The 27,738-nt window shown below is 51.2% G+C and overlaps 1 protein-coding gene across 1 annotated transcript; it reads left to right on the plus strand.

The window, feature by feature from the left end:
* The first annotated feature begins 4,171 nt into the window (after positions 1–4,171).
* On the plus strand, positions 4,172–26,806 carry SLC15A4 (solute carrier family 15 member 4). Its single transcript, XM_020283023.2, has 8 exons — positions 4,172–4,723; positions 10,257–10,552; positions 14,726–14,894; positions 15,344–15,421; positions 16,005–16,173; positions 18,366–18,521; positions 20,899–21,057; positions 25,684–26,806. Exons 1-8 carry the CDS (start codon positions 4,172–4,174, stop codon positions 25,836–25,838), a joined length of 1,734 nt encoding a protein of 577 aa, XP_020138612.2. The 3' UTR covers positions 25,839–26,806.
* Positions 26,807–27,738: the final 932 nt, after the last annotated feature.

The raw sequence follows: 27,738 nt of genomic DNA on the forward strand, positions 1-27,738 counted from the left end.
TTTGAATAACTACATAGCATCCCAGTATATGCCCACGCACTGGGCATTTATTTTTATCAGTGTCTTACTGTGCCTCTTTGCTGTTTCCAACCTTTTGGCTAGTTTAAGCAACATTGTAATGAACATTTTATAGCTAAGTCTCTGCACACATTCTTAAATTCCAGAAGTGGAATTGCACAAAGTGTAGGCTAATGTGGTTTTGATACACAGCACTAATAACCCTCCTGAAAAGCTGTACCAATTTACCTTTCCATTGCCAACACTGGGTATTTCTCAGGTCAAGCGACAAGCCATGACCCCTTCTTTTGTATTTGGAAATTGCTGGTGTACGTTGACCTTTTTATTTTCATGAAAGGCGTTTGTATTGATTTCTTTTCTGTATACGTGCATGCGTGCCTATGTATTGCTTATATTGGTGGGGACTTTTTTGATTGCAAGTGACAGAAAGTCACATTTGCTTAAGTGAAAAGAGTGCTTAAGCAAATGTCAGCAAGAAAGCCACTTTTAGCTACAATCAGAACCAATACCTACAAACTTTCTTTTTGAAACAAGGTCTTTCTCTCATTTCTACCTCCCTCTGGGTTGCATAATTCTCCGGTTTCACGAGATGGCCCCTGGCAACTCCAGGCTTCTATCTTTATAATTCCAAGCTCCCCAGCAAGGAGAATCGCTTCTTTCTGCCCGTTCCAGAGTAAGCCCTGAGATTGGCTGTGACCAAGGTGGATCCCACACCCATCTCTGAACCAATTACTTTAGCTCAATAGATGGGACACTGCTGATTGGATGGGCTCAGGTCAAGTGCCCACTCCCGGATCATGGGGTCCAGCCAGCCCTCCCTAAACCACAGGAGAAAGTGATTAAGGAAAATCTAGGTGCCCTTACCAGAGAGAGAAAGGATGCTGAACTGGCTCCTCCAAGGAGCCCGGCCATTCACTATGTGAGTTTCATTTATTGGATGTTTATCTTTTCACAAGATTCTTAAAAACTCTTTATAAAACAAGAACATTAGTTTTGTCTTATGTATTCCAATTTTTTTTCAGTTTGTTTGCTGTTAACTGCGATAGTTATTTTTATATACATAGTTTTGCGTCTTTATGTAGTCAAATTAAGTTTTCCCTTTATGGCAATATTTTCTCCTAATGATTTCAATATTGATGTCAATATTTTCAATATTGATGTCAATATATTTCAATAATGATGTCAATATTTTCTCCTAATGATTTCATACTTTCAGTTTCTTTAATATTTAATTCGCCTGGAATTTATGTTGGTACAGAATGTGAAGCCTGTCTGTCCCACATTTAATGATTTATTTCAACAGAATTTATTCAACAATCCATCTTCCCCTGGATTGCAAATCCCTTTATTATCATAGACTGAGGGTTTTTTTTGGCTTTTATTATTATTATTAATTGATGTATAATTGTACATAATTATGGGGTGCAAGGTGGTATTTTGATCATGTATAAAATATGTGATTAAATCAAGGTAATTAGCATATCCTTCTAGTCTCTGCTTCTATGAGATCACCTTTTTTAGCTTCCACATATGAGTGAGAACATGTGGTGTTTATCTCTCTGTGCCTGGCTTGTTTCACTTCGTACATTGAGTTATTTTATATTTGTGCTTCAGCTCTTGTTCCTTCTATTCATCTCCATTGATCTTTCCTATAAGTCCCAACCTAAAAAAAATACACTTATAACTATCAATTATCTATTTTATGATTACAATATAGGTTAAGATTACTCATGAAAAACTATAAAAGTGGCAGTTAAAATAAGATGTTGGGTGTGGTTGCACATTTGTTAATATCTTGCATTTCTTGCGTACAAGGAAGCAGAAGTTCATTTTCTTTCACTTACTCCCTGTCTTCTACCCCCCCCTTCTATTGGTGAATGCCCAACTTTTGCAGATGTCTTGTGGGTTTTCAAAACACAAGAGTGAAGGTACCCAAGAAGTAGAGGTCGATACTTATAAGGGACAAATAAAATGAGTGCTTGAAAAAAAAATCAAATCAAAACCCACCTTCCTGACTATATATATGTACTCTCAGATCCTCTGTAAAAATAAACCCAAGTCATTCTGAGAGCTGAATTCATTCTGCATGTAGCTTTGGTTTGGGCTTAATAAAAGACGTGGTTCCATTCCATTGGTTGGCTGTGTTTTTCCTTACTTCACTTCTTATCTTTCCTACTTCTATTTAGATCATTTGTAGCCAGAAAGAACCATTGCAACAGCGACTCCCTGAAATAAACGGAATTTATGATGACTCTCTGTACCCAAGGACAGGAAGATGTATCACATGGCCCGTGGCTATAACAGGGATAACCACTAACACAGTCCCTCCCCAGGGGACTGGGAAATCTGGAAAAGCACAAACATTGGCCAGGAGTGCTGAGGCTGAGCCATCATGACTGATGTGGTCGGTGTTGAACAGTTATTTGTTGACTGAATGAGTGAGTAATGTGTGGATGGCACAGAAAGGCCGTGACGGCTGCTTCTAAACCAAAGTTTTGAGGCAGTTTGAGGCAGCAGACACCGTGAGGAGATGCAACTGTCTGGCAGCAACTGGTGAGCAACTTAATGGAGATGCGAAACAGGAGGCGGAATGGTTATGAAAAAAAAAGTCAGAGAAATCAGGCAACCCCTGAAACCGCCCGTCTCTGATGGTTTCTGAATTCATTCCCTCCAATAGCAAATCTCCTCCCAGCTCTCACCGGGTGAGGCTCAGGGGACAGGGTGGTGCGGGGCAAGGCAGAGTCCTGCGATTCACAGCGAACAGTGCATTTCCAGTTCTAATTCATGCCACAGTGTCCCCCTGGGATAAGGTCTTCTTTTCCAACAGGCACTTGAGGCGAAGAGCCCGCCTACAAAAATATATTTTGTAAGACAATGCTACCTGTCCTGTAGACACCTTGCTGTATGAGTTAGGTCATTTATATGCCTATTTTAGTTGCAAAGGAGAGACTCCCACGCTCGGGAGCAGGGGTATACCGCAAGCATCCCCAACAAAGAGGTTAAGAGTCAACTCACGTCAATCCTCTACACAGTCACTGGGGCTTAGTACCAGGGCTGCAAACTCAACGATTCCAGGAACCAGGCAGAAAACTCCTGTGCCAGACAATTACTTTTTCTATTTTTTTGTAGAGATGGGGGTCTTGTTCTTGCTCAGGCTGGTCTCGAACGCCTGGCCTCAAGCCGTACCTCCCACCTCGGCCTCCCCAAGTGCAAGGATTACAGGCGTGAGCCACCACGCCTGGCCCAGTTTAGCTAACTTAAGTTCAGATAGCCAGTTAAGTGGTTGGTGGCTGCTGTAGGAAGACTGTGTGAGGCGGGAGTCTGAGGCTGCAAGTGAGCTACGACGACGCCACTGCACTCCGGCCTGAGTGACGGAGTGGGACCCTGTCTCAAAAAAATACTTTAAATAAATGAATTTATAAATACAAAATGGGGGAGCTGATCAATGTGGGAGGTTTGGCACAGAGACATTTGAGCTGGCAACCAGGAAATGATTAGCACCAGCAACAGACAACCGAGAAGGCCCACTTCTGGCGTTCGGTTTCAGTCTCATTATTATTATTACTATTATTATTATTTGAGACAGAGTCTCGCTGTGTTGCCCAGGCGTGGCGTCAGCCTAGCTCACAGCAACCTCAGACTCCTGGGCTCCAGCGATCCTCCTGCCTCAGCCTCCCAAATAGCTGGGACTACAGGCATGCGCCACCATGCCCGGCTGATTTTTTCTATATATATTAGTTGGCCAATTAATTTGTTTCTATTTATAGTAGAGACGGGGTCTCGCTCTTGCTCAGGCTGGTTTCGAACTCCTGACCTCGAGCGATCCGCCCGCCTCGGCCTCCCAGAGTGCTGGGATGACAGGCGTGAGCCTCCGCGCCCGGCCTCAGTCTCACTATTAAACCTAGACCGCCTGCAGCGCGCCAACGCCTCGGCCCACCCCTTCCCCGCGCCCCAACACTACAGAGCCCCGCTGCCTGCCGGGGCAGCCGGCTTCCGGGGCGGGACCGGAAGCGCCCTGCGCGGGGAGCTGAGTGGCGGCGCGCCCGCCCACTGGGGGGAGCGGCCGAGGCGGGGTCGGTCTCGCGAGAAGGGCGGCGGCCGCGGGGGCTTCCGGGCGGGCGGCGCGGGCGGCGCGGGCGGGCGAGCGGCGCGCATGGAGGGCGCGGGCGAGCGGGCGCCGCTGCTGGGCGCGCGGCGGGCGGCGGCGGCGGCGTTCGCGGGCCGGCGCGCGGCGTGCGGGGCCGTGCTGCTGGCGGAGCTGCTGGAGCGCGCGGCGTTCTACGGCGTCACGGCCAACCTGGTGCTGTTCCTGAACGGGCCGCCGTTCGGCTGGGAGGGCGCGCAGGCCAGCCAGGCGCTGCTGCTCTTCATGGGCCTCACCTACCTGGGCTCGCCGTTCGGCGGCTGGCTGGCGGACGCGCGGCTCGGCCGGGCGCGCGCCATCCTGCTCAGCCTGGCGCTCTACCTGCTGGGCATGCTGGCCTTCCCGCTGCTGGCCGCGCCCGCCGCGCGCGCCGCCCTGTGCGGGGCCCCGCGCCCGGCGCGCGTGCTCAACTGCTCGGCGGCGCCCGGCCCCGACGGCGGGGCCGCCTGCCCGGACGCCGCCGCCCGCCGCTGCGCGCCCGCCACCTTCGCGGGGCTGGTGCTCGTGGGCCTGGGCGTGGCCACCGTCAAGGCCAACATCACGCCGTTCGGCGCGGACCAGGTGAGCCGCGCCCCGCCCCCGCCCCCGCCGCACCTGCCTCGGCGCCCCCTGACCCCCCGGGGAGCCTCTTGCTAGGGCGGGGAGCGAGCCCCCCCCCCCCGCGAGCAGGTGTGACAGGTGCAGGGGAGCGATGGCAAGCCACCACCTGCCTGTGCAGGTGCCCTGCGGGTGGAGACGTGAAGGGTAGGTGGAGGAGGTAGCAGGTGTTGTTGGTGGAGCTTTCGGGTTGGGGGCTCTGCAAGGGTAACAGCCCCGCGGCCAGGAAGCTGAGGCATGGGAGGGCCCCTAGGGCTGGCTGTAGGTTTTACAAAAAAAAGAAAAAAAGCGGGAAAGCTCTCCATTCCTTCTTTGTTGTGTTAAAGGAGTCCTGGGATAGGGTTGGTAGGGGAAGGCCTGGTGAAAATGAGTTTGAGTTAAGTTAGCACCAGGCTCACTCTCTGTTGCTCAAAACCGCCAGGATCTCAGGGAGGAGACTGGAAATGATCACCAGGTGCAGACGAGGCAGCCTTAAGAGCAGTGGCAAACTGGAATCATTGCAGGAAGCGTTAAAAAGGTGAGAAGAGAGGAGGTGGTCGGATGAGGCTGCCATGCAAGGTGTGTTAAAGAGTCTGAGGTCTGTTTTGAATACAGTAGGAAGGCTTGGTGGTGTTTGAGAGAGGCATGGTGGTGGGATGGCGTGTCCCGCAGGAGTTCCTTCCTTCCTGTTGTGGCGGGAATTCCAAGTCGGGTCTACTTGTTTTTCTGAGGATCCACAAGCTAAGAGTGGTTCTTTCCTTTCGAAGTGGTTGGAAACAGAATATTTCGTGATAAGCGAAAACTTTGCGAAATTCACATTTCAGTCTCCATACATCTCTGTTAGAACACGGCCCCACCCGTTCCTGCTCCATAGCTGCTTTCACCAGCGGCGGGATTTAGTTGCGACAGAGGCCAGATGTCTCATAAAACTCAGAATGTTTATACTGGCCCCTTCACGGAAGGCTGTGTGGGTGTCTGTCGTGGAGGGCAGGGTGTACAGAAGCGACTCCCAGGCAGGTGGAGTCTTACCACCGGCCCGTGGGAGAGGCTTGGGAGGCAGTGGGCGTGGGAGAGTGGAGGGAGGGAGGGAGGGAGGGAGGTCGCAGAAGTAGAGTGGGTGGGTCGTGCTGGTGGATCGTCGCAGCCTGTTTGTGTTGCTGTAAGGGAACACCTTAGGCTCGTAATTTATGAAGAATAGAGTCATTTTGGCTCACAGTTCGGTGGGCTGTATGGGAAGCCTGGTGCCAGCATAGGCTGCTGGTGAGGGCCTGCGGCTGCTTCCACTCCTGGTGGAAGGCGGAAGGGAGCAGGCTGTGCAGAGGTCACGAGGCAGAGAGGAAGTGAGAGAGAGAGAGAGAGGGAAGGTGCCAGACTCCTCACAACCATGTCTGGGGGAACTCATACAGGAGCACTCACTCAGTACCTTGAGGAGGGCGCCACGCTGTTCCTGAGGGATCCGCCCCGTGCCCCATACACCTCACCTTAGGCCCCGTCTCCAACGCTGAGGATCGAGTTTGAAGATGAGATCTGGAGCAGGTCACACAAACCAAGCTGTGGCGTGGATTCTGTGTGAGCCATAGGGAAGGTGACTCCTAGGCTTTTCGCACTGGATAACGAGGTGCCTGTCTCTTCCCAACGTTTGCTGAGTGCTTACCAAGCACCAGGTGCTGTGCTGAGTACAGGACTTTATTAGGCCACATGACATGCCATTATAGTGTCCGTTTTACAGATGAGGGAACGAGGCTTGAGAGGTTAAATTATTTGCTAAAAGTTACACAGCTAGTCGACATTTCTGCAGGAAAAGTGGCTGATCTCTTCAAATGTAACACTGTCATGGAAAAGGGGGACCATTCTGGATGGAAGGGTGCTGGGGAGACTTGGCAGCCCGGCGCAGTGCGTGCTCTGTGATTGGATCCCATTCTTTTTGGATACTTAGGATGATTTGTAGAGACCACGTGTTAGCTAACAACCTATTGATCTTGCTTTGCTTTTCTTAGGTGTATAATGTTATTGGGGTCACATGGACAAGTGTCCTTATTTTTAGGAGATTCATAACGAAACATGGAGGTGAAGTATGTTGCTGTGACTTATTTGCAAATAGTTCAGCCTGAAATACTTCATATATACAGAAAAAAGAGTGCTAAGAGTCTAAGTGCAGGGCATAGAAGTGTACGCTTCACGATTCCTGCCACTTTTCTATAAATTTGAAATTATTTTAAATGAAAAGTTAGGGGAATATCCTTCAACTGAAGAATGGATAAGTGAAATGTATTATATCCACGCAGTGGATATTACTTAGCCATGAAAACAGGTTAAGTACGGGTGACCCGTGAAGGCATGATGCTGAGAGGAGGAAGCCACACACGGAGGCCGCCCTTGCGTGACTCTGCTCTGTGGAACGTCCAGGGGGGAGGAGTTGGTGGGGACTGGAAGTGTTAATAGACGGGTGGTTGCCAGAGACTGGGAGGGGGGCCAGGGAGTGGCTGTTAAAGGGAATGACAGTGGGATGAGAATGTTGTGGCTGTACCTCGCTGAGTATCCTGGAGACCATTGGGCTGTTGGTTCTGCAGGGTGAATCTGACGTGTGTGAGTTACACCTCAACCAGAGAACATGAGGAGGAGACGTTAGCACCTTTAATGCCAGGCTGCTTGCTCGGTGCCCGGTGTTGGCTGGTCTTTGAGGGGGTTTCAGAGGCCTTGCTCCCCAGGTGCCATCTGCTTCGTGGGGGCCTGGCTTGGGCCCTGAGGTCTGCAGGGGTGCGGCTTGCTCTCCTGCTCCCCAGCACGGGTTGGTGCCCTGCTCTGGCCCTTCTCCTTTGGAGGACATCTGTTTGTGTTTTTAAGGCACTTTGTATGCTCCTCTGTCACGCCCCTCTTTACCTTGACGTAGGGCCCCAGGAGACACTGGGCTTGCAGGAGTGAGTGGGGGGGGGTCAGGCCATGTGAAAGACATGTGAGCTGGAGTCCAGGGTGACATAGATTGATGTAAACGGTGTCAGTCTCACGTTTTCCCCCAGTGCTGAACCCTTTTCAAAGGTCACAGTCCTTCTTGATGGATGGATGGATGATTTTAAATAATGACCTTGAAGAAGGAAAACTTGGTTTAGAGTTAAGAGAGCAAATGATGCATATTTTTCCTAGAGGGAAAAAATGGCGGCACTCTTGTGCCTTTTAAGGAATTTTTCCACGTCGGCCAACTGTTTGACTCGCTGTACACAATTCTGTTCTTTTAGCTTTACTTTGAATTGCCTTTGGTGGTACCTTTTGGCCAGTCCACGTGAAGGGCTTGTTTAGCCCCGGTGGGCACGTGGCCACTGTACACGGGCCAGTGTCAGGTGACTGGGAAGCCGCAGCTGTGCTTGTCGCCAGGGTGGGGGAGCATGTGATGTGCCCGTAATAGCAGCCAGCTTCCCCCTTTGTTTCAGACACGGCTGGTGTGTGGTTCCTTGGGGCTTAGTGATAGTCTTCGGTTCATAAAGTGATTCTGACGGGTTACCCTCGGAGGTTGAAATAAATTGACCACCACGTTTACTCAGGATATGAGGATGGATGGGATTTTAAGGTTAGGGTTTTGCTAGAGTCATGGGATGCTAATTTTTTTCGTGCTTCACGGGAAGAGGATCTGTGCCTGAGAATGTGGGAAGATGTGCACAGGGCCCCTGTGGGAATGCAAGGGCCCAGCTAATTGCAGCTAGTATGTAAATTGTGTCTCCATGAAGTTTGGTATTGGGTTTGCTGTCCTCTTCCTTCTGAGGCTGTCAAAACGATTACTTTCTTTGCTTGTTTGATGTTGCATTTTGTACTTGTGTCTTCTCTGTAACCATTTCTCTGCTCACATTTCTTTTTTTTTTTTATTTCTGGTCTGTGTCCAGTAGAGCGTGAATATCATATGCCCATGGTTTAGTAAAATTTAAATGTGTTGTGTCACAGTGAAGAACTGTGTTTCTGTCTTAGATGTGGAAGAAATTCTCAGTCCAAACTGTTTGTTCAACAGTGTTGCCTGCATTTGATCTAGGACCTCTGTTCATTGCTGATGTGAATAGGAGAACAGTTTACATGAATGAGAATTGTGTTGTTTTTTTAAACTCACATTTTCAGTTTGCAATGGTGGATACTATATAATTAATTTCAAGCACATTACTTGCCAACACAGTAGCCTTGCTAAATCTTTTGGACTTAAATTTTTTGTTTTTTGAGGAGCACACAATTTTGACTGTATATTTTACACTTCTACTTTAGTCTTAAAAAGTAGAGCTTAAATTGACGTATCAAGTAATATGACTGCTAAAAAGATGCTTGTACTTACTGCATAAAAGTGCAATAAGTTTGTTTTAGCCCCGTTTAAAACTTGTTATTCAGTAGAAGAGATTGCTTTTAAATCTGGATGTGGATCTGGATCTGGATCAAAAACCAGATCTGCTACTGGAACAGGAATTTTCTAACCCTTTTGTAACCTGCGACTCAAGGACAAGACAGTAGAAGTTTTCAAGACAGCAAGGCTAGACAGTCATTGTATGAGATCCAGCATCAGCCTTTAGCTAGTAAGCTTCTTGAAAAATTTGATGAAGTGAAACCCATGAGAAATGTCTGTGGCTGGTACAGGGCTCATTCTTGCCGGGTCTGTTGAGATGTGGCAGTGCGGGTGGGAGAGAAGGCTCACGCCATGTTTGCCGCCAAACCAACTGTCGTCAGCCTCATGGTCTCCGTTGACGTCCTCTTGGGCAGGGCATGAGCCAAGACATTGTTTGAGTTCCCTTAGTGCTCTTGTCTGAGTCCAGAAGTCAGTGATTTTTGAGCCCTTAAGGGATCCCTGCCCTTACCCAGGTTTCTCTTATGTTGACAGTCTTTCCAATGTAGAAATAGTAATAGCCTGTGATTTTTGTCTTTGTATTTTCTTCTTTGCTTTATCAAGATCTCTGATTCTCAGGAGACCAGACACAATAGGTGTGGTGCCCTGGCCTCTTTGGACAAACAGGAGCCGCGGTGTCTCTCTGTGGGCCTGTGCGTGTTTGCCGGGTGTGCCATGGCACTGGCGTTGGGCTCAGTGACGCGCGGAGCTGTGTGACAGTGCTTCTGAAACTCGCCTGTGCGCAGAAGTTTAAAATGCAGACTCCTGGGCCTCAGCCCCAGAGATGATGATTCAGTAGATGTGGGTCCTGTGAGTCTCTATGTTTGAGGAGTATGCCAGGTAATTCCAAGCAGGTGGTTCTGATACTTTGAAAAATTTTAAAGCAGGTGGTCCACAAACTCTGAAAAACTCCGCAGGATTTGTTGGGATTTAGCATGTAATTAAGAGAAACCTACCTGGCATCTGCAGTAATTAAAAGTGTAGGATATGGTTTTGTGGGGAGACCCTTGAATGTATCTGTAAACACCGTTTTGATTCTGCTACATTTCTTAAAGGTTGTGATGACAACAGTAATCTTAATCGCTTTATCATGTTTTCTTTGTTGTTGTTTGTTTCATCCTCAGAGATTATCGCACGTTTTCAAGCGGTTTTTCCTCCCTGTTATTTTAGGTTAAAGACCGAGGTCCCGAAGCCACCAGGAGGTTTTTTAATTGGTTTTACTGGAGCATTAATTTGGGAGCGATCCTTTCGCTAGGAGGCATTGCCTACATTCAGCAGAACGTGAGCTTTGTCACGGGGTACGCCATCCCCACCGTCTGCGTCGGCCTGGCCTTCGTGGTCTTCCTCGCCGGCCAGAGCGTGTTCATCACCAAGCCCCCCGACGGCAGCGCCTTCACCGATATGTTCAAGATACTGACGTACTCCTGCTGTTCCCAGAAGCACAGGCGGGAGCGCCGGGGCAGCGGGTAAGTTCCGGACTCTGGTCACTCACTCAGTGCGAGATGGGTTACCCGTCAGTTTAATTAAAATACAGCTTGTGTCTGCCGTGTGCTTATTGTGTGCGGGGCGCTGGGCTAAGTGGTTTACTCGTCTTGTCTCCTTTAACCCCGGGATCACTCGAGGCGGTGGTGGCTGTGCTGTTGTTGTCGTGTCCGAAACCCAGGCCAGGGGCCTGACCCCGGGGCTCGTGTTGTGACCCCCGCGTTGAACGCCCCTCGCTGAGACAGGAGCTCCTGGCTGGTCACTGGCAGGTTATAAAGGTAGACGTGTACAGAGGGCGTCGAGGAGGCAGAACACGTTTCTTTTTTACTTTGAAAAGCTCTGAAACGCAGTTGAAAGAGAAAGTAGGCGGCTGCTTGTGTGGTCAGCACCGTGTGTGCTCTTCTGGAAGCGAGCTGCGGCCGGAGGAGAGGTCAGCGGTCCAGGGCGGCGTGGGCTCTGTTGCCCAGCGGACCCTTCGTCACTCTGCGACAGGGAGGCGCGGTGGCAGCACGTTGCGGTGCACTCAGGGTGACCACGTCGTCTTTGATTTCTCGGGACTTACCTCGCTGAAAGTCCCACGAGCTTGGGGTTTTAAAACAGGAAGCCCTGTGTCCTCGGAGCCCCTCCACATCACCTGCAAACTGTGACGGATGCTCGCTGGGTCCCGGTAGGTGTAGGTCAGTAAAGAAAAGTCCAGATCTTGGCCCAAGAAGAGATCTCGGAAATTTTTGTGTTGTTTGTTGAGGCGTGATTTACATGAAGTAAATTTGCCCCTTTTAGCTCTGTGGTCCTGTGCGTTGTGGCAAGTGTATTCAAACCACGTCACCAGCAGTGCAGTCAAGGTAGAGTGCGTTCCATCACCCCAGAGAAGTCCCTGGACCTTTTGCGGTCAGTCCCCTCCGTGGAATATTTCGATCCACTGAGGAGTTTCTGGTAGAGGCTGGGTGGGAGGGCGATTGCGCGGTGATTGCAGCTTGCCGGCCGCTCTCCCGCAGGTGCCTGCCATCTGCTGCACTGGGGCCTGTTTGTGCACTTGGAGCCGCAACAAGCTGGTGTCTAATGTTCCTTCCACGTGGCGGATTTGAAGCTGCACCAAAATAGCTCTCACGGGCCTGCATTCTCGCTCCAGGCTGAGTGTCTGATTTCTTCAGCTGTCCCTGTGTGGAGTTCTGGCCGATGACCACCCCGGTGACCTGCTGGGTCTGCGGGTGGGTCGTCGTGGCATTTCAGATGTGTGATCAAAACTACACGTGGTGGGGCCGCACTCAAGAGTTTGTTAAAATTAAAGTAGCAGCAGACATAGTCTTTGCCAGGACCTTATTTTGGTCAGACGAGCAGTGTTTCGGGTCCTAGATGTTTATTCTGTAGGTTAAATACCATTAGCGCAGTACAGCCCTTTTCAGGAGCAGCCCTTAGTGTCTCAGTGTGTCTGTGTGGGCGGTGCCGGATAGACATTTCTGCAAGAGAACAGCATTGGTGTGTTGCTGCTTTGGGGGTTTAATGCACAGAAAGCAGCATGAAGAGGGTTTGGAGTTACTTAGGAAACTTATTTCTCCTTAGGTCTGTTTTTGGAAGTTGTCTTGGGCAAAAAACAAGAAAAAGAAGGACTAGGTTTGCAGAAAAGTTGATGAGCTAAAGAGTTCTCAAACTCTGCTTTTCATATGGACCGGCCTGTCACCGTGGGCAGGTTAGTGACCTGGCCAAGCCCGCCTTTCCGTGTCGTGTGGTGGAGGTGGACCCGTAGGGTTGTGTCGCCAGGCCTGAGGAAGGTGATGTGGCAAAGGCCCCGGCAGCAGGAGGTCGGGGCGCGGTCATGGAAGCCCCTCTGACCAGGGTGCCTGCGGGAAGGTGCGGGGCGCAGAGGCCCGAGGAAGGGCAGCGTGACCCAGTGCCATCCTAATTGTAGCACTCAGCGTCCCGGCCCAGTCTCCGCCTTTGCTCTAGGTTGATCTGTTTTTTGAAGATGATTTAATGCTGATTTTATTTTATTTATTTTTTAATATTTTTAAACTTTTATTCTTTCTTTAAAACTTTTTGCTAGTTGATTCAGCAGCTGAGTCTTTACACACTACTTAGTGGATTCCCAGCTTCCATGGCCTTCGTCCTGCTTTAACGCTGACTTTAAATGAGAAACGAAGATGTGTTTTTTCAGTGCATCAGACTGGGTGGAAATGGTCCCGCAGCTTTTGTGGGACGCACACCTGTTTGGGTTGAGACTCTCCGAGGCCCGGCGGCCTTCCTTCCTGGAGAACGGACATGTGCCTGAGTGCGGCCTCTGTGGACTTGGGCACAGGTGTCTTGACTTTGGGGCACACAGACTTTTGGGGGCAGGGACGGCGGGCGGACTCTTGTCCGTGTTCTGGTGTCATTTGTGACGGTGGCTCTGTGTGGGACCTGTGTATGTTGCAAGACGGCACACTAACAATGTGTATGAACCAAGTGAAGCTTTAGCTGCATGTTGACTTAGCAGTTTTTAAAATATTTTAATGATGTAAAGCAATAGTTATATACCCGGTGACCTGTATGAATGATTCCTTGTGTGAAAATGGATTTATTTGGCATTTAACTGTTTTTATAGAAACACTTATTTAATATGATATGGTAAACCACTGATAGCATCTGTATTAGGTCCATAAAGACTTTAAATTCCCTTTTTGGAAAAAAAATAACTTGAAGAAGTAATGAATGTTCTCAAATAAAAGTATGCACAATACTTGGAAATTTAGAGTTTCAGTGCCACAAGGACAGGAACCTTGTCCTTGGAAACGGGTCCCGGCACCCAGCTTGGACAGTGCTGGGCTTATAGCCCGTGCCTAGTAAATATTTGTTGGATTAAATTTAGTTTCTTCTCCAGAATTTGGCTAAAAAATATTAAATTACAATTTTCAGCTTTTTAATTTTTCCCCACTCTGAAAGTCTAGCTTTAAAATGCCAGCTTTATAATATAAAAATGATTTAAAATAGTGGCACCTTATTAAATGGGACATGACTTTGTAAACTAGAAAGTGGGCATTTGCCATTTCTGAGTTCCAGCTTTGGAAGCGATCTTAATGGCAGCTGATTATCTCCTGGTATTTCTGGCTTTAGAGAATAGCGTGCCTTTTCTTTTTTTTCCTATTTTACCCCTAAGATCCATGTGCGTGTTGCTCCATTACAGTGGTTCGGGGCTGGGAGAGATCTTGGAGCTTCCTAGTGGGACCTGTTCATTTCCTAAATAATGGAGCAGGCCCAGAGTGAGTTGGTGACACTTGATAGTACAAGAGCCGCAACACCAGGTTCCTGCTCCAGGCTGCTATGGGCGCAGGTGAGGGTGGGGGGCAGAGGGGGGCAGTGGGTCAGGCCTCAGGCGCAAAGCCAAGACTGCCCTGTCCAAGTCCCAGCCCCAACTCCACCTTCCTTACCTGGGGCACATTTTTTACTCTTTGCGTGCCCAGCTTCCACTGCTGTGGAATGAGGCCACATGGGCACGAGCCGGCCTCATCTCCACCCAGCATTCCCCTCCCCCCAGCGCTTCTTCCCACGAGAGGGCAGTTTCCCTACTAGAGCAGAGCCCTTCCTCAGGGTCATACCCACGACTTAATTTGTTTCCTATTTCTATTTTTTTTTTCTTGTTGGACTTCTTTATTATCAGACAAACCAACAACTCAATTTAAAATAAACCAGCATGGTTTTATTTAACACATTAGTATTGGCTATCAGGTCTTGATATTTGATAAATTAGCTACTTAAAATCAGAAAAATCCAGCGCATTTTTTTTTCTTTTTGCTTGTTTTCGAATATTACCGCAGTGGCTCCCAGCCTCAGGTGGAGGAGCTGCAGGCTCTGCACAGCGTAGTCGCCCGCTGGACGGCGTGAGCACGGCCGGGGCCCAGGTCAGCCGTCAGCGCGCTGTGTCTTCTCGCCTCGTTAGTCAAGAGCGCAGTAGCGCAGTTGCACTCTGGGAAGACCTTTTGTTTCGCCAGCGCTTTCCGCACACACTGGGGTGTTTAGAAATAGTTTGGGTAGCCGAGTCTGGTGAGCGAGTTAGTCAGCGACGGGAGGAGTTGAGGCAGACTCAGCATAGCGAGCTCGGCTCCTACCTCCAAACTTAATTTGTGACCAGATACTTGATTGCTGGGGGTGGAAGAAAACTAATTCCTTCATTTTATTTCCCAAAGTGAAGGCATTGGAGTCTTTCAGCAATCTTCTAAACAAAGTCTGTTTGATTCATGTAAAATGTCTCGTGGAGGGCCATTTACAGAAGATAAAGTGGAAGATGTGAAAGCTCTGGTCAAGATTGTCCCTGTTTTCTTGGCTTTGATACCTTACTGGACAGTGTATTTCCAAGTGAGTGGTGACAACCAGGTTTACTTTCCTTTATCTTGCCCTAGCACTTGTTCTGGCCATTATGTGGGACTCGTGATTTTTATCCACGAGTCTCTCTAGGATCTCGGAAATTTTTTTAGTTATGGGCTCATTTTGGCGGCTTTAAACATTTTGAAAATCTTCCCCTAAAAAAGAAGCTAAGAATAGGTCTGCTTCTGGCTTTTCAGGCCCCTCCTGTTAATTTAATGTCTCATTTGAATAACTGGCAGTTCTTTTTCCAAATTGGTCTCCGGAGGACGTTTATGATGACCAAGTAATTGACTTGTTCATTTTCAAACTTGAACCATCATCTGTTTCTGGGAGTCATTGCTGTGTCTCATCAGAGTCTAGTCCAGGGGAGGGGCGATATGCTTAAAGTATTTAAAAAGCACGGTTGGTTCATGTATAATAATACTGCTTTTTATACCCAGATGCAGACGACGTATGTTTTACAGAGCCTTCACTTGAAGATTCCAGAAATTTCAAGCATTACAACCACTCCTCATACGGTAAGAACAACTGAGATGATCTGAAATCGTCACTCGGGGCTTATGTAAGAAATGGATCCCTTCTACCAACCGAAGAAATTTTATAAATGTGTTAGCAAGTTACCACGAACTAAAAACAGTTACCGAAGTTGAGTTTTTACTTTCCTTAGAGAATTTTTTTCATCAGTCAGTGTCATTTACTAGATGAAGTTGATTAGTATTTTCATCTGTTTTTTTTTTTTTCTCCCTTTAGAACACAGAAAAGCAAATGTGGATCCATTTGCTTTTAGAAATGAGAAGTAAGACTTGTTTAGAAATAAGTCTTTTCCCTGTTCCGGCGTCTTGGGACTGAAATCCTTTTCCCAGGGGCTGTGCTTTGTGGGGGGGAGCCGGGGTTTGCATGCGTCTGTCCCGGGTAGACGTGGTTTAGGCACGTCCGTGGGGGGTAGACGTGGTTTAGGCGCGTCCGTGGGTAGGTAGACGTGGTTTAGGCGCGTCCGTGGGGGGTAGACGTGGTTTAGGCGCGTCTGTGGGGGGTAGACGTGTTGTTGGATGGCGGCCGCTGGCTCGCGCTGCAGGGCCAACCGTCCCGTGTCTCGCGCAGCTCCCGGCCGCCTGGCTGACCATGTTCGACGCCGTGCTCATCCTCCTGCTCATCCCTCTGAAGGACAAGCTCATCGACCCCGTCCTGCGGAGGCACGGCCTGCTGCCCTCGTCCCTGAAGAGGATCGCGGTGGGGATGTTCTTCGTCATGTGCTCTGCTTTCGCCGCCGGTGAGAACCCTGCCCCCGCCCCGCAGCCCGGCCCCGGGGCCTGCCTTGTGTTGCTCAGGACGCTTCCCTCTCAAAAGCATTTTAAACCCCCCCCCACACTGTTCTTTTCTAATTTTTTTTTTTTTATGAAGTTTAAAACTTTTTTCCTAAGGGTATGTCGTTTTTCTTCTAAAACCATCAGAGTGCTGTGGAAAGTGACTTTTGGACTGAATTAAAGGAGGCTTGTTCTCTACCTGTTGATGTAAAATTAGGCTATTGATGCCCGAGTAGATGAGTTTGTATAAATTAAAGGTGTTATATAATCCTCAAGGATGAGAATTCCACCTTTCAATTCCCCTTTTTTTTTTTTTGAGACAGTCTTGCTCTGTTGCCCCAGGTAGAGTGCAGTGGGGCCAGCGTCTTTAATTTACACCCGTAAAATCCCTGGAAGTATAATGGTTGCACCCTTTCCGGGATCTGTGTGGCAGGTGGGGAAGGGCGTGTCTCCTCCACCACCCGTGGCCGTGGCTGCCTGGACCCCTCCCGGAGCTCCTCTCTCGCCCACTGCTGCGTTCGGGGGGCTCCGTCCCCCACGGCCGTGGCTGCCTGGACCCCTCCCGGAACTCCTCTCTCGCCCACTGCTGCGTTCGGGGGCTCCGTCCCCCGCGGCCGTGGTCAGGCAGGAGAGCACTCCTGGGCCTCAGAGCAAGGACGGGCATCCTGGGCCTCAGAGCAAGGACGGGCATCCTGGGACTGGGCAGATTCAGTGGGGAAGAGGCCGTAGCTTTCATCAGAAGAGGGTTAGGAAGCACTGAGCCACAGCAAGTTGTTAAAAGTTGTTATCGCAGTCGGTCCCTGGTCATTAAAAGTGCAGATACAGGAGGATCCTGAATTCGTCCGTGCCCGACCAGCTGGAGATGAGCACCACATACTGTTTCTATATCTTCTAGAACGTTTTCTGTGCACAGCCAAATTACTGTGTTTAAAAGAGAGATGGAACAAGCGACTCAATTTATAACCTATTTTTTTTTTTTTTTGAGACAGAGTGTCACTTTGTTTCCCAGGCTAGAGTGAGTGCCGTGGCGTCAGCCTCGCTCACAGCAACCTCAAACTCCTGGGCTCAAGCGATCCTCCTGCCTCAGCCTCCCGAGTAGCTGGGACTACAGGCATGCACCACCATGCCCGGCTAATTTTTTTTTTTTTGTATATATATTTTTAGTTGGTCAATTTATTTCTATTTTTGGTAGAGACGGGGTCTCGCTCAGGCTGGTTTCGAACTCCTGACCTTGAGCAATCCGCCCGCCTTGGCCTCCCAAAGTGCTAGGATTACAGGCATGAGCCACCGCGCCCGGCTATAACCTATTTTTGTATGTTACATTCTGTATATATTTTTCCATGTGAATAAGTACACATTTAAATTACACTTTTTAACAACTGTATCATATTCAATTTTTGAATGTTACCTTATTTTTAAAAGCCAGTCTCTCTTATTAAATATGTTGGTTGATTCCAGTTTATTTATTCATTTTTTTTTGAGACAAGGTCTTGCTCTGTTACGCAGGCAGATGTACAGAGATGTGATCACAGCTCACTGCAACCTCCAACTCCTGGGCTCAAGCCATCCTTTTTGCCTCAGCTTCCCAAGTAGCTAGGACTTTAGGTGCACACCACCATGCCCAGCTAACTTAAAATTTTTTTTTTTAGTGACTGAGTCTTGGTGTGTTGCCCAGGCTGGTCTCGAAATCCTGGCCTCAAGTAATCCTCCCGCCTCACCCTTCTCGAGTGAGCCACTGTGCCCAGCCGGAAACTAACATTATCATTAGTTATTGTAATGATAATGATAATAAATGAAGGGATCGCCTAAATCTGTCATTATGATCAGAAAAACATTGCATAATTTATTGCCTCCTAAGTAAAATGGCGGGCATGTTTAGCTTTCCCCTCCCACTTTGTAAAAGAAATGAAGGAAATGTGGGTGAGCAATCCAGATACCTGGGTATTAAATTACTGCGGTGTGACCTCGGAGCAGCCCGCCAGGTGCTGACAGCAGGGACTTCTCCGTCTGGGGCTCGGACCGCTGTAATTGGGCATTGTCTTTCCAGCAGTTTTTAGAGCCATCAATGAGCATCTTGTAGCAAGCATCGATCAATAGTTTTTAGCTTAATCGTTATGTTAATAAGCAAATGCTACACTGACCTATTTATGAATTCTAGGAATTCTGGAAAGTAAACGGCTGGATCTTGTTAAAGAGAAAACCATCAACCAGACTATCGGCCACGTTGTTTACCACGCCGCCGACCTGCCCATATGGTGGCAGGTTCCACAGTACGTGCTGATTGGGATCAGCGAGATATTCGCAAGTATAGCAGGTGAGGTTTCTTCAGCGCCAGAGGTGTCTGAGTAAGTCGTAAAATACTAGGTCCTTAAATACGAAATGCCCGATTTTGAATCAAAAATGGGGTTGATTGTATCTCAAACAAGAAACAGTACAACTAATCAGAGTGTTCACCTAAGCTGTCCACACAGTTTTGCCATCTCAGTGGTAGCTTGTTTATGCCATCAGCGAAGAGGAAGTTGGACAGTGAGTGGCGATGAGGGCGAGAAAGGCGTTTTCCACAGCTTGCTGAGAATTGGATATTTTTTCTTGCAAGAGTGGTCCAAAGCCTGGAAGAAGTGGCAGGCAGTTGGTGCAAGGTCTGGTGAATACGGCGGATGACTGAGTTTCCAAGTCCAGCTGCTGTAGTTGGAGCAGTGTTGTTTTTTGTGACATGGTCTTGCAAGAGGATTGGCCTGTCTCTCTCGACCAATCTTGCCTGCTTAATCACAATCACCCTTATCAGTTCATCCAATCAGGTGCAGTAGACACCCGCCGTCATCGACTGGCCAGGTTTTATGAAGCTGAACTGGATGACACCAGCACTGGATCACCTAACGGACACCATTAGATTTTTTTATGACTATTCGGTTTTGGACTGTGTTTTGGCGTTTCATCTTTATCCAACCATTATGCCAAACACTTGCAATTCATCACATGTAACAATACAGTTTAGAAATGGTTCGCCTTCATGCTGTGACAGCAGAGAAAGGCAGGCTTCCAGAGGATATCCCTTCTGACACTCGTGTAATTCGTACGGAATCCACCTATCCAGCTTCTGACCTTGCCAGATCGTTTCAAATGGCCCAGTACTGTTGGAATAGTGATGTCAAACCTTGCTGCTAATTCACCCGCAGGTTGAGATGGATTTGCTTCCACTACATTTTCATCTCATCGTAATCCACCTTGGTCTCAGGTTGCCCACGTAGCTCATTTTTAAGATGAAAATCACCAGAATGGAACTTCTCAAACCATTGGCGCAGTGCACGTTCATTAGCCACGTCCTTCCCAAACGCTTTGCCGATATTTCGAGCTGTCTGCGCAGCATTGGTTCCAGAACGGGACTCATATTCGAAAATAACTTGGATTTTTGACTTATCCGTGGTTTCACAAAAATTGCTCTAGAAAAAATTTGAAAGATAATCACGAGCCAAAATGTGCTTTTGAAAGGCTGAGGATGTAGCTTCACAATAAAAATAAAACAAGAAGTGTCAAAGTGAAATGTCAGAGCTATCGACTCTGAAACTAAGTACTTAAGGAAATTGGATATTTCATGCTTAATAACCTAAGAATAAGAGCTATGGTGTTTTTATTACGCTGTTAGAACACGTTGAGGCAGAAACAGCACAATGCTTTTGTAGTTTTTGCCAGAGACCTGTGGTTCAGAGTGTGAATTGGCAAGTAAATACGAAGGCTAAGGCTGAGGTTCCTCTTTGTTGGTATAAAAGCAGTATTCCCAAAAATACTTTCATGGAAACTCATTAACCAACTATAGGTGCCACAGGAGACGGGAGAAGGCAGGTCCCCGTCAGTGTCCCTGCCGTGCCTGGCGCCTCCCGGCAAGGCCTCGGCGTTGGTGCCGCGCCAGCCAGGCCCGGGCACGCAGCTCTCAGGGCTAGTGCTTTAGATTTGTGTAAAAAAGCAAATCTAATTTTTTTAAAACATATTTTTGCAGGCCTCTCCCCCTGCTAGTGAGATGGTTCAGTGGTGTGGCCTGTGCACTCGGCGGCCCCGAGTGGCTGCTGGGAGCGAGCGAGGGGAGGGGACTGAGGGATGAGGAGCAGAGGCTGCAGGGGCGAGTAGGGCGGGTGGCGGTTTCCGCCTCTCAGACCCCTCGTGCGGACTGGGCTCGTGGGCTTACGAAGGGAATAAATCAGAGCCGAGTGGCCTTTCCTTTAGAACACACTGCAGATCTCTCTGTCTAGTTGTTAGGAAAATCTGCATTTGTGGATGGACCTGCTTAAGTTGTTGTGAGACATATTACCTTTGAACTAGAATCCTCAGGTCGATTCCTGTTCTAGGGTTTGTACTTTGTCTTCAGATTCCCGTTATTTGAGAAGATAGGAACGTTTTGTTTCTTTAATCTCTCTTTTCCCATGAGCAACAAAAAACTTTAAGAGCTAACAAATCACATTTTACCTTGGAGTTTGAGAGCCAGGAGTTGACTTTCTGCTTCGCTGGGTGTTTTTAGGGGTGCTCACGGTGGGCAGGAGGACAGGCGGCTCGACCTCGAGTGGGAGCCGTCTTCACGGCGGGGCAGGGTTGGCCCCGAGTGACCCTGTGCTTATCTGACTGCCGTGCCGGGGAGGAGCGTGGGTGCTGTGTGTCAGCCTGCTTCCTTCTCAGAAACGAGCCTCCCTCTTCTGTCCTAGGTCTGGAGTTTGCGTACTCGGCCGCCCCCAAGTCCATGCAGAGCGCCATCATGGGCCTGTTCTTCTTCTTCTCCGGTGTGGGCTCCTTCGTGGGCTCGGGCCTGCTGGCGCTGGTGTCGGCCAGGGCCATCGGGTGGATGAGCAGCCACACGGACTTCGGTAAGAGCCGGCCTGTCTCCTCTCTGGGGCAGCGGGTGATGGAGAGGTGGGCACTCACACTGCCGTGGGCTGTTTGTGACCACGGGCGGGCCTGTCCCCAGAGCTGCGTGTCCCCCGTTCCTCGCCCTGCGGTGACCCTCCCGTGGCTGGATTTACGTAGATCATTCACAGTCCCTCTGGGAAGCCCGGCGCCCGCCACACCCTGCCGGCCGCCGCCGCGCCCTCGCCCTTTAGGGAGCGTCCCCGAGGGATGGCCGCCTTCTCGCCCAAGGGCCAGCGCCGCTGTCATGCGGACGACGCACCTGTGCCTGTCACAGGTTTCCCTTTGTTCAACTTGGTCTTATGTTTTCTTTCCCTTTAATTTTTTGAGGTTAAAAAAGCAGGGATAGATAACAAGTCACTTTTTACAATGCTCATTTTACGATTAATACCAGCAGGGCCTCTTGTCAGAGCCACTCGCAGGGGTCAGCGTTTCCTTCTCCAGATCGGTGACGGCTTTTAAATGGACGCAGGAGGCGAAGGCTTCTTTCTTTTCTCTCTCTCTCTCTTTTTTTAAGCCTGATCTGTGGAAACAGCCTCACTACTTTTTCTCGTGTGGTCGGGCAGCACTGGCTCTGGTCTCGTCATACCTAGCCAGTTTTAGGTCACACATCCCCTTGAAAATCCGAGGAAAGTTTGGGGACTCGCAGAATTCCCCAGGCCCTTCCGCAACCGAGTTGAAATTCCTGTCTCCACGGCTGACTTTAGGCCCGTGGAGTCCCGGCGTTAGTTCCAGGACCCGAGCCACCACCGTCCCCGGACACCGGTCACCAGGGCCCCCGGCTGCGAAGCGTCTCCCTGGCGGGCCCAGCTGGTGGCTCTGAAGGGGTAGGCGGCTCCGGGGCCGCTGTCCGTTCTCGCCCCCCCCCCAGGATGGGCAGCTGTGGGATAAGGTGGGGTGACGAGGGGCGGGCTGAGGACTCTCCTGGGTCCCCGGGAGAGCAACGACAGACCCCTCGTTACAAGGACCAGACTCTGTCGGTCTTAGGACGGAGGTTCTGCTTCTTTGCTTTTGTTTGATCTTTAAGTGTGTCATAAAGGATTACTGGTTTCTGTCATTCTTGCCGTTCTGCGGTTATTTCACCCTCTCATCACTCACGTCACATCTGAAAGTTTGCTGCGGTCCCTCCCTCCTTTCTGGCAGGCTGTCTGCCAGCTCCCACTGTGACACATTGGCATTCCTTGTGCCGCCGTCCTCGAGACGGGGGCCTGCGGGGGTGTTCTTGAGCAGCCCCGGGGCCGTGCCCTCTGTCACACGGCTGAGCAGAGGTGCAGGCAGTTCTGCCGAGCAGACCCCAGCGTCCCGGGAGAGACGAAAGCTGTGATGCGGGAGATGCACAGATGGATGCCCACTCCTCGCCTCACTCGGGACACTGGCTGGCACAGGTGGCTGTTTTGGGGAGGGAATTACCCAAATTCTGCGGGGTAGCAGCTCTCGAGCCAGGTTCCTGCCCCCCCCCCATGGCTGGCCTTTGCTCTGGGCTCTGCTGGGGGCACCTGCCTCCTGCCCCAGCCTCGGGGCCGACACAGGACGTGGCTTCTGCAAAGTCACGGGGCTATGCTTCGAAGGGAGATGCACCCAGATTGTTCCTTTGTTTCCTTTCCCCATCCCCCAGCAGGCCTTGCCTTCACTGTTATTAACGTCCTTTAAATTGGGGGTGACATCCACGCCGCAGTAGAGTGCTCTCGTCCTGCGTGCACGGCGGGGTGTGTGTGGCCGGGTCAGAGTGGGGACGGTTTAGAGCCGCTCTGTGTCTTCCCGAGGGACTCCCCACCCGGGTGACGCTGTTCTGCCTGCCCTGCCCTGTGCTCCCCTGGGGCGGCGTCTTTCGCTCGGCACTCGTGCCTGGGGGGCCCTTCCCCGCCATCCCCGCTGCTACTTCTGCGTAGCGTTCGCCGGTGTGAGCGTTTCACCAGCTCATGTGTCCTGCTGTTGACGTGGGGCTGTCCCGCGTGGCACTGCCATGGATGTTCCCGCACACGCAGCCGGTGGACGAACTCCAGTCCCTCGGGGCCAAGGGCTGCCCTAGACGTCACAGCCCCGGCTTCGCCGTCTTCCCATGCAGTCGTCCTGCTGTCTGTGACCAGGCCAGGGCGGCAGGGCGGTGGCGCATTGCTGGACACCCTGCGAGGCGTGGGCCTGCGTCCTGCTCCCTGGCTCTCGGCGCCGCCTCATATCCTCGGGAGCACGCAGCATGCAGCCCATTGGCCAGCTGGGCGCTTCGGAAGTTTCCCGTGGCTCTTTAATTTGAGGAGATTCCTTTATTAAAATGGGCACGTAAAATGTTGCTGATATTTCTATGAGAACCTCGTCACGGCCACATCAGATGCTGGTCCTGGAACAGCAGTGGCAGCAAACAGCAGGCTCCAGGAGCGCGGGCTCTGTGTCTGCACCAAGTGCCCCGGTCCCAGCCTCGCGGGGAGTAAGGGCCAAAGCGATACTTCAAATGCATGCAGAAAAACGAGGCTTTGGTAGAAATTACAGGTGTTAGCAGATCTCTTCCCAAATCAGTAGACATAGGAGATTATTGTCTTCTATAACATATATGAATGAGAATCCTTCAAAAAAATCTGAAGTCTTACTACGCAAACACGCATCTCTGTTTATCATGTCTGATAAATGCGTCATTAAACATCTGATAGTGATTACATGTTCAGATAGAAAAAGGAAGGAAGTTTCAGAATAACCCAACTTTAAAAAGATCTTCTGAGGGAAGGAAGTGTCGCTTTTTTTAAATAAAAAAATTAGTGCTTCTGAAGCGTGTCAGAAAGCGTAGCCACGTGCATGCCAGAATACTCGCTTCCTCTGGCGACGCTGCGACTGGGTGCGTCTGTTGAGCCGTCTGGGGCAGGCCAGCGCTGCCTCCCCGCCGGTGGCAGGTGGCGTGACCGGTGCCACGTCAGCCGGCTGGCGGGGACAGGGGAGTCTCGGGCCACGGGGTGGTGGGGTCAGGCTTGGCAGGGATGCTCGTCTGGCTCTGGGTGTGTCTGGGCAGTCCAGACAGGTGAACGTCCTGCGTGTCCCCCCACAGGCACACCCCTCCTGTGTCTCCACACTGAGCGGGGAGTGGGGGTGTGGCGGGTGCTGTCTGCCTCCGAGTGCAGTGGAGCCGGCTCACAGGCTGCCAGCCCCCGCCCTCTATGTGCAGTGGGGCCAGCTCACAGGCTGCCAGCCCCCGCCTCCATGTGCAGTGGGGCTGCCAGCCGAGGTGCGGGCGGAAGCTCTCTCGGTGTCCAGGTACCGCCTGCACGCACCTGTGCCCTTATTTGTGGTGACGCCGGCTGGTAGGCGAGCGCCTTCCCGCTCTGCAGAGTGGACGCTGAGCTCAGAGGTGCCAAGCACTTGGATCTGAGCCTGGTCGGTGGGGCCCCACCGTCTGTTATCCTAACGCCTGCATGCTCAGCTTTCTCGGGATTTGCTGGGAATTAAAGGGAAAAAACTGACATTGCGTTTAAGCTGCCTCCGTGGTGCCTGGGCCAGAGTTGGAGTTCCGTGTGCGTGCGCTGTCCGCAGCAGGCCGTCCAGATGTGTGCGGGGCGTGTCAGTTTGAGGGTGCCCAAACCTGGAAGTGTTGAGGAAAAATTGAGAGAACAAACTCACGTTCCCCTGTGACGCGTGGAATGTATCCTCGGCCCGTCTGCCCGGTACGCGGTGTGCGTTTCCCTGCCGGTGGCGTAGCGAGCCCAGAGTTCGTGACGGTCGGGCTGGGTCCTGGTGCTCTCTGTGACGTTGGAGGGTCACAGACTCTTTTCAAGGATTGCAATTTGCTAAAAGCTCCAAAAAGCAAAGATTTGTGATGCTCTGTTGTTTGAATATTCTGATGAGAGATTTCCGTCTGATTGCGAACAGAACGCAGTCAGAATCTCAAGCTTTCACAAATAGTTCGCTACCACTGCGGGGTCAGGTGGGAGACCAGCAGGCTCTGCTGTCCCCGAGCACGCGGCCCTCAGAGCCCAGTTCCAGGCCAGGCGTGACGGGCGGGGGTCCCCTTACACCAGGGAGGACAGGCGGGAGGAGGCGCACCCCACTGCCCCGCGCTGCTTGGTGACAAGAGCCCAGGGGGGTGATGTTTTCACTCCCCCTCCCCGTTTTCTGTTGGGAGGTCAACAGATCAGATCCGTGTTTTCCTCTCGCTGCCGGCTTACCCGGGTGGGCCCCGCCACGCACCCCGCACCCTCACGTTCCTCGGTCTCCACCTCACGCTTCTGCCGGCCGAGCGGGGACTGTCCTTAGTCTGGGGCCGCAACTGCAGTTGCTCAGGTCGCTGCGCTTCCTTCTCTAGCCGGCGCCTGGGCCGCCCGGTTCACCTACAGAGGGCCTGGCGGGAGCGAGGTCGGGGCGCAGGAGCCCACACGCAGGGCCTGCGGGGGACACAGCCGCCCCAGGGGGCTTCTCTGCTGGTGTGGAAACAAAATGCTCCTGTAGTTTGAGTTGCGGAGATGCGGTGGTTTTCTTTTCTACTTTTTTTTTTTAATGACCACAATGAAAAGTCACCTTGACCTTAGTAGGACCCAAATGAAATAGTAAAATCTTTCAAACTCTCTCTAGAAGTGCACTCACCTTCCTCCCCCGCCCGTGTCCTGCAGGGAACATCAACGGCTGCCATCTGAACTACTACTTCTTCCTCCTGGCCGCTGTGCAGGGCGCCACGCTCCTGCTCTTCCTCATCGTCTCTGTGAAGTACGACCGGGACCGCCAGCGGGCCAGAGCGAGCGGGGCGCCCGCCCTCGGGAGGGCCTGAGCCGGCGGCGCCCAGAGGACCGTGAGGAGCGCCGGGATGGGGGAGTCGGGTCGCCCAGGCCCGGCTGTCCGGACGTGCACGTTGCCTGGGTGGTCTCCTCTACCCGCCCGCGCCCGGTGAGTGCCTTCCGTGCTCAGCCCGGCACAGGGCCTCCCGGGGGAGAGACGCCGGCTTTGAGTGTCGCTTCTTGCCACCGAGGTCCTCTGAGCCCCGGGGCCGGGTCCCTCCTCGGCGGGCGCCACGGCGGGGGCTGCAGGGTCTCGGGCGGCCTCCTGGCGCATCCCAGTTGCGGAGACGACGTTGCTTCCTCCCTCAGCCACGGGCTCGGCTTTAAAAGACATCGGTAACGTCTGCTTATGTTGAAGGTTCTTTTTTTTTTTTTTTTTCTTTTTTTCTTTTAAGAGATAAAAGTGTGGGCAGGTGCCTCGAGGACTTTATGTCAGGGTCGCGTGGTTTCCTTCCTGAGCCACACGTCTTGCCATTGCCGGAGTCTCTGGTGTAGGCTGGTACGAACGAACGTGTTTCATCTGCTGCTTCAAAAGATACTTGTTTTTCAAACCATTGACATTATTATTATTATTATTATCATCATCTTTTTTTTTTTTTTTGAGAAAGAACAGGCGTAAGAATGACTGGAGAGCGTGTGTCCTGTCTCAGCCCACAGAGCGGCATGGAGGGGGTTTCAGACCTTCCCCAGTCAGTCCTTACACGCGACTTCATATTTTGGGTGCCATTGAGACTGGAGGCGGATCGCGGCTGGATGTGAGAGAACGTCCTCTCGAACAGAACTGGTGTAATCAAAGACAATCCGCGGTGTTTGTTACATATGAGCTCGAGCTGTCTGACTAGTCACCAGCCTTTGTGTTGTTGTTTTGCGTGTGCCTAGGGGCTCTGTGTCTGTGAAACTACTCTGTATTTGTGGCTGTATTTTTTGTGTAACTTTATTATAAAAAGCATCTCAAGTTTGAGACCCATGACCTGGTTCTTTGTGGGGTTCGCTCGGCGCCTGCGTGCGGGTGTGAGAGGCTCGCGTACCGCGGCACTGAAGGGACCGAGTGTCCCCAGTTGGGCACCGACGGAGGGTCGTGGTGAACCCGCTCCCGACAGCCCTCAGATCCTCACGGGCGTTGGGACTCCTGAGCCTGCTCTGCTGTAAAATACGGCTTCATCATTCGCAGAAGACAGAAAACAAACCAAAAACCGCTCACATTGTCTGTTCTGCAATATAAAGTATAGGAAAATTACAAAAAGAAAATACAAGGGGGTCTCGACCGGTGGAGTCAGGAGAGGGTGCAGACAGAGGGCTCTGCTTGTCCCCGGGACTCTCAGGGGCTGGAAGTGTGGGTTCGGATTAAAAAAAAAGTAAAAAGGGTTGAAGAGCACTGCCTCAGGAAGGAGCCATCCTGCGGAGCTGCGGTTCACACAGCTCAGGGCACGGCTCGTGCGGATACTCGCTAGTCCTGGTGTCAGAAGGTAGATTTTCTTTGCACGGATGAGAGGAGAAAAGGGAGGCCACATCGTGACAGCCCCAGCCCCTCCCTGTGTGTCCCGCTGTTGACTGGGGGCGGGGGGCGGACCCCCCCACGGCCGCCGCCTGCCGGTCTCACCAGCCCAGCCTCACCAGCCCAGCGAGAGGCGCCCTCGAGGTGACACTCTCCAAAAAGTCCGGGAAGGATTGACAGAGTCATCAGGGAAGCAGCCTGGGACGGAGAGACGTGACAAGAAACGCTATGTGGTCTCTGCCGGTAGGCTCTCCCGGCACGGAGCTTGCACATGGGGGTGCTGGAGAGTCCCGCCCTCATATCTGCCCTTTGACCCCTGACCCCAGTTCCTGTCACAGCTCCTCAGACCTTGTGACTCCCTGGGCGATGGGAGCATCTTTTGTGTTAGTGAGGCTGCC

The sequence above is a fragment of the Microcebus murinus genome, chromosome 22 (genome assembly GCF_040939455.1).
Source record: "Microcebus murinus isolate Inina chromosome 22, M.murinus_Inina_mat1.0, whole genome shotgun sequence".
Taxonomy (NCBI): Eukaryota; Metazoa; Chordata; class Mammalia; order Primates; family Cheirogaleidae; genus Microcebus; species Microcebus murinus.

Excerpts from the sequence above, each read along its gene's own strand:
- SLC15A4 (XM_020283023.2), top strand. The coding sequence starts at position 4,172 with ATGGAGGGCGCGGGCGAGCGGGCGCCGCTGCTGGGCGCGCGGCGGGCG. Across the intron at positions 10,553-14,725 it reads CGGGAGCGCCGGGGCAGCGG|TGAAGGCATTGGAGTCTTTC; the intron begins GTAAGTTCCGGA and ends TATTTCCCAAAG. Across the intron at positions 15,422-16,004 it reads TTACAACCACTCCTCATACG|CTCCCGGCCGCCTGGCTGAC; the intron begins GTAAGAACAACT and ends TGTCTCGCGCAG.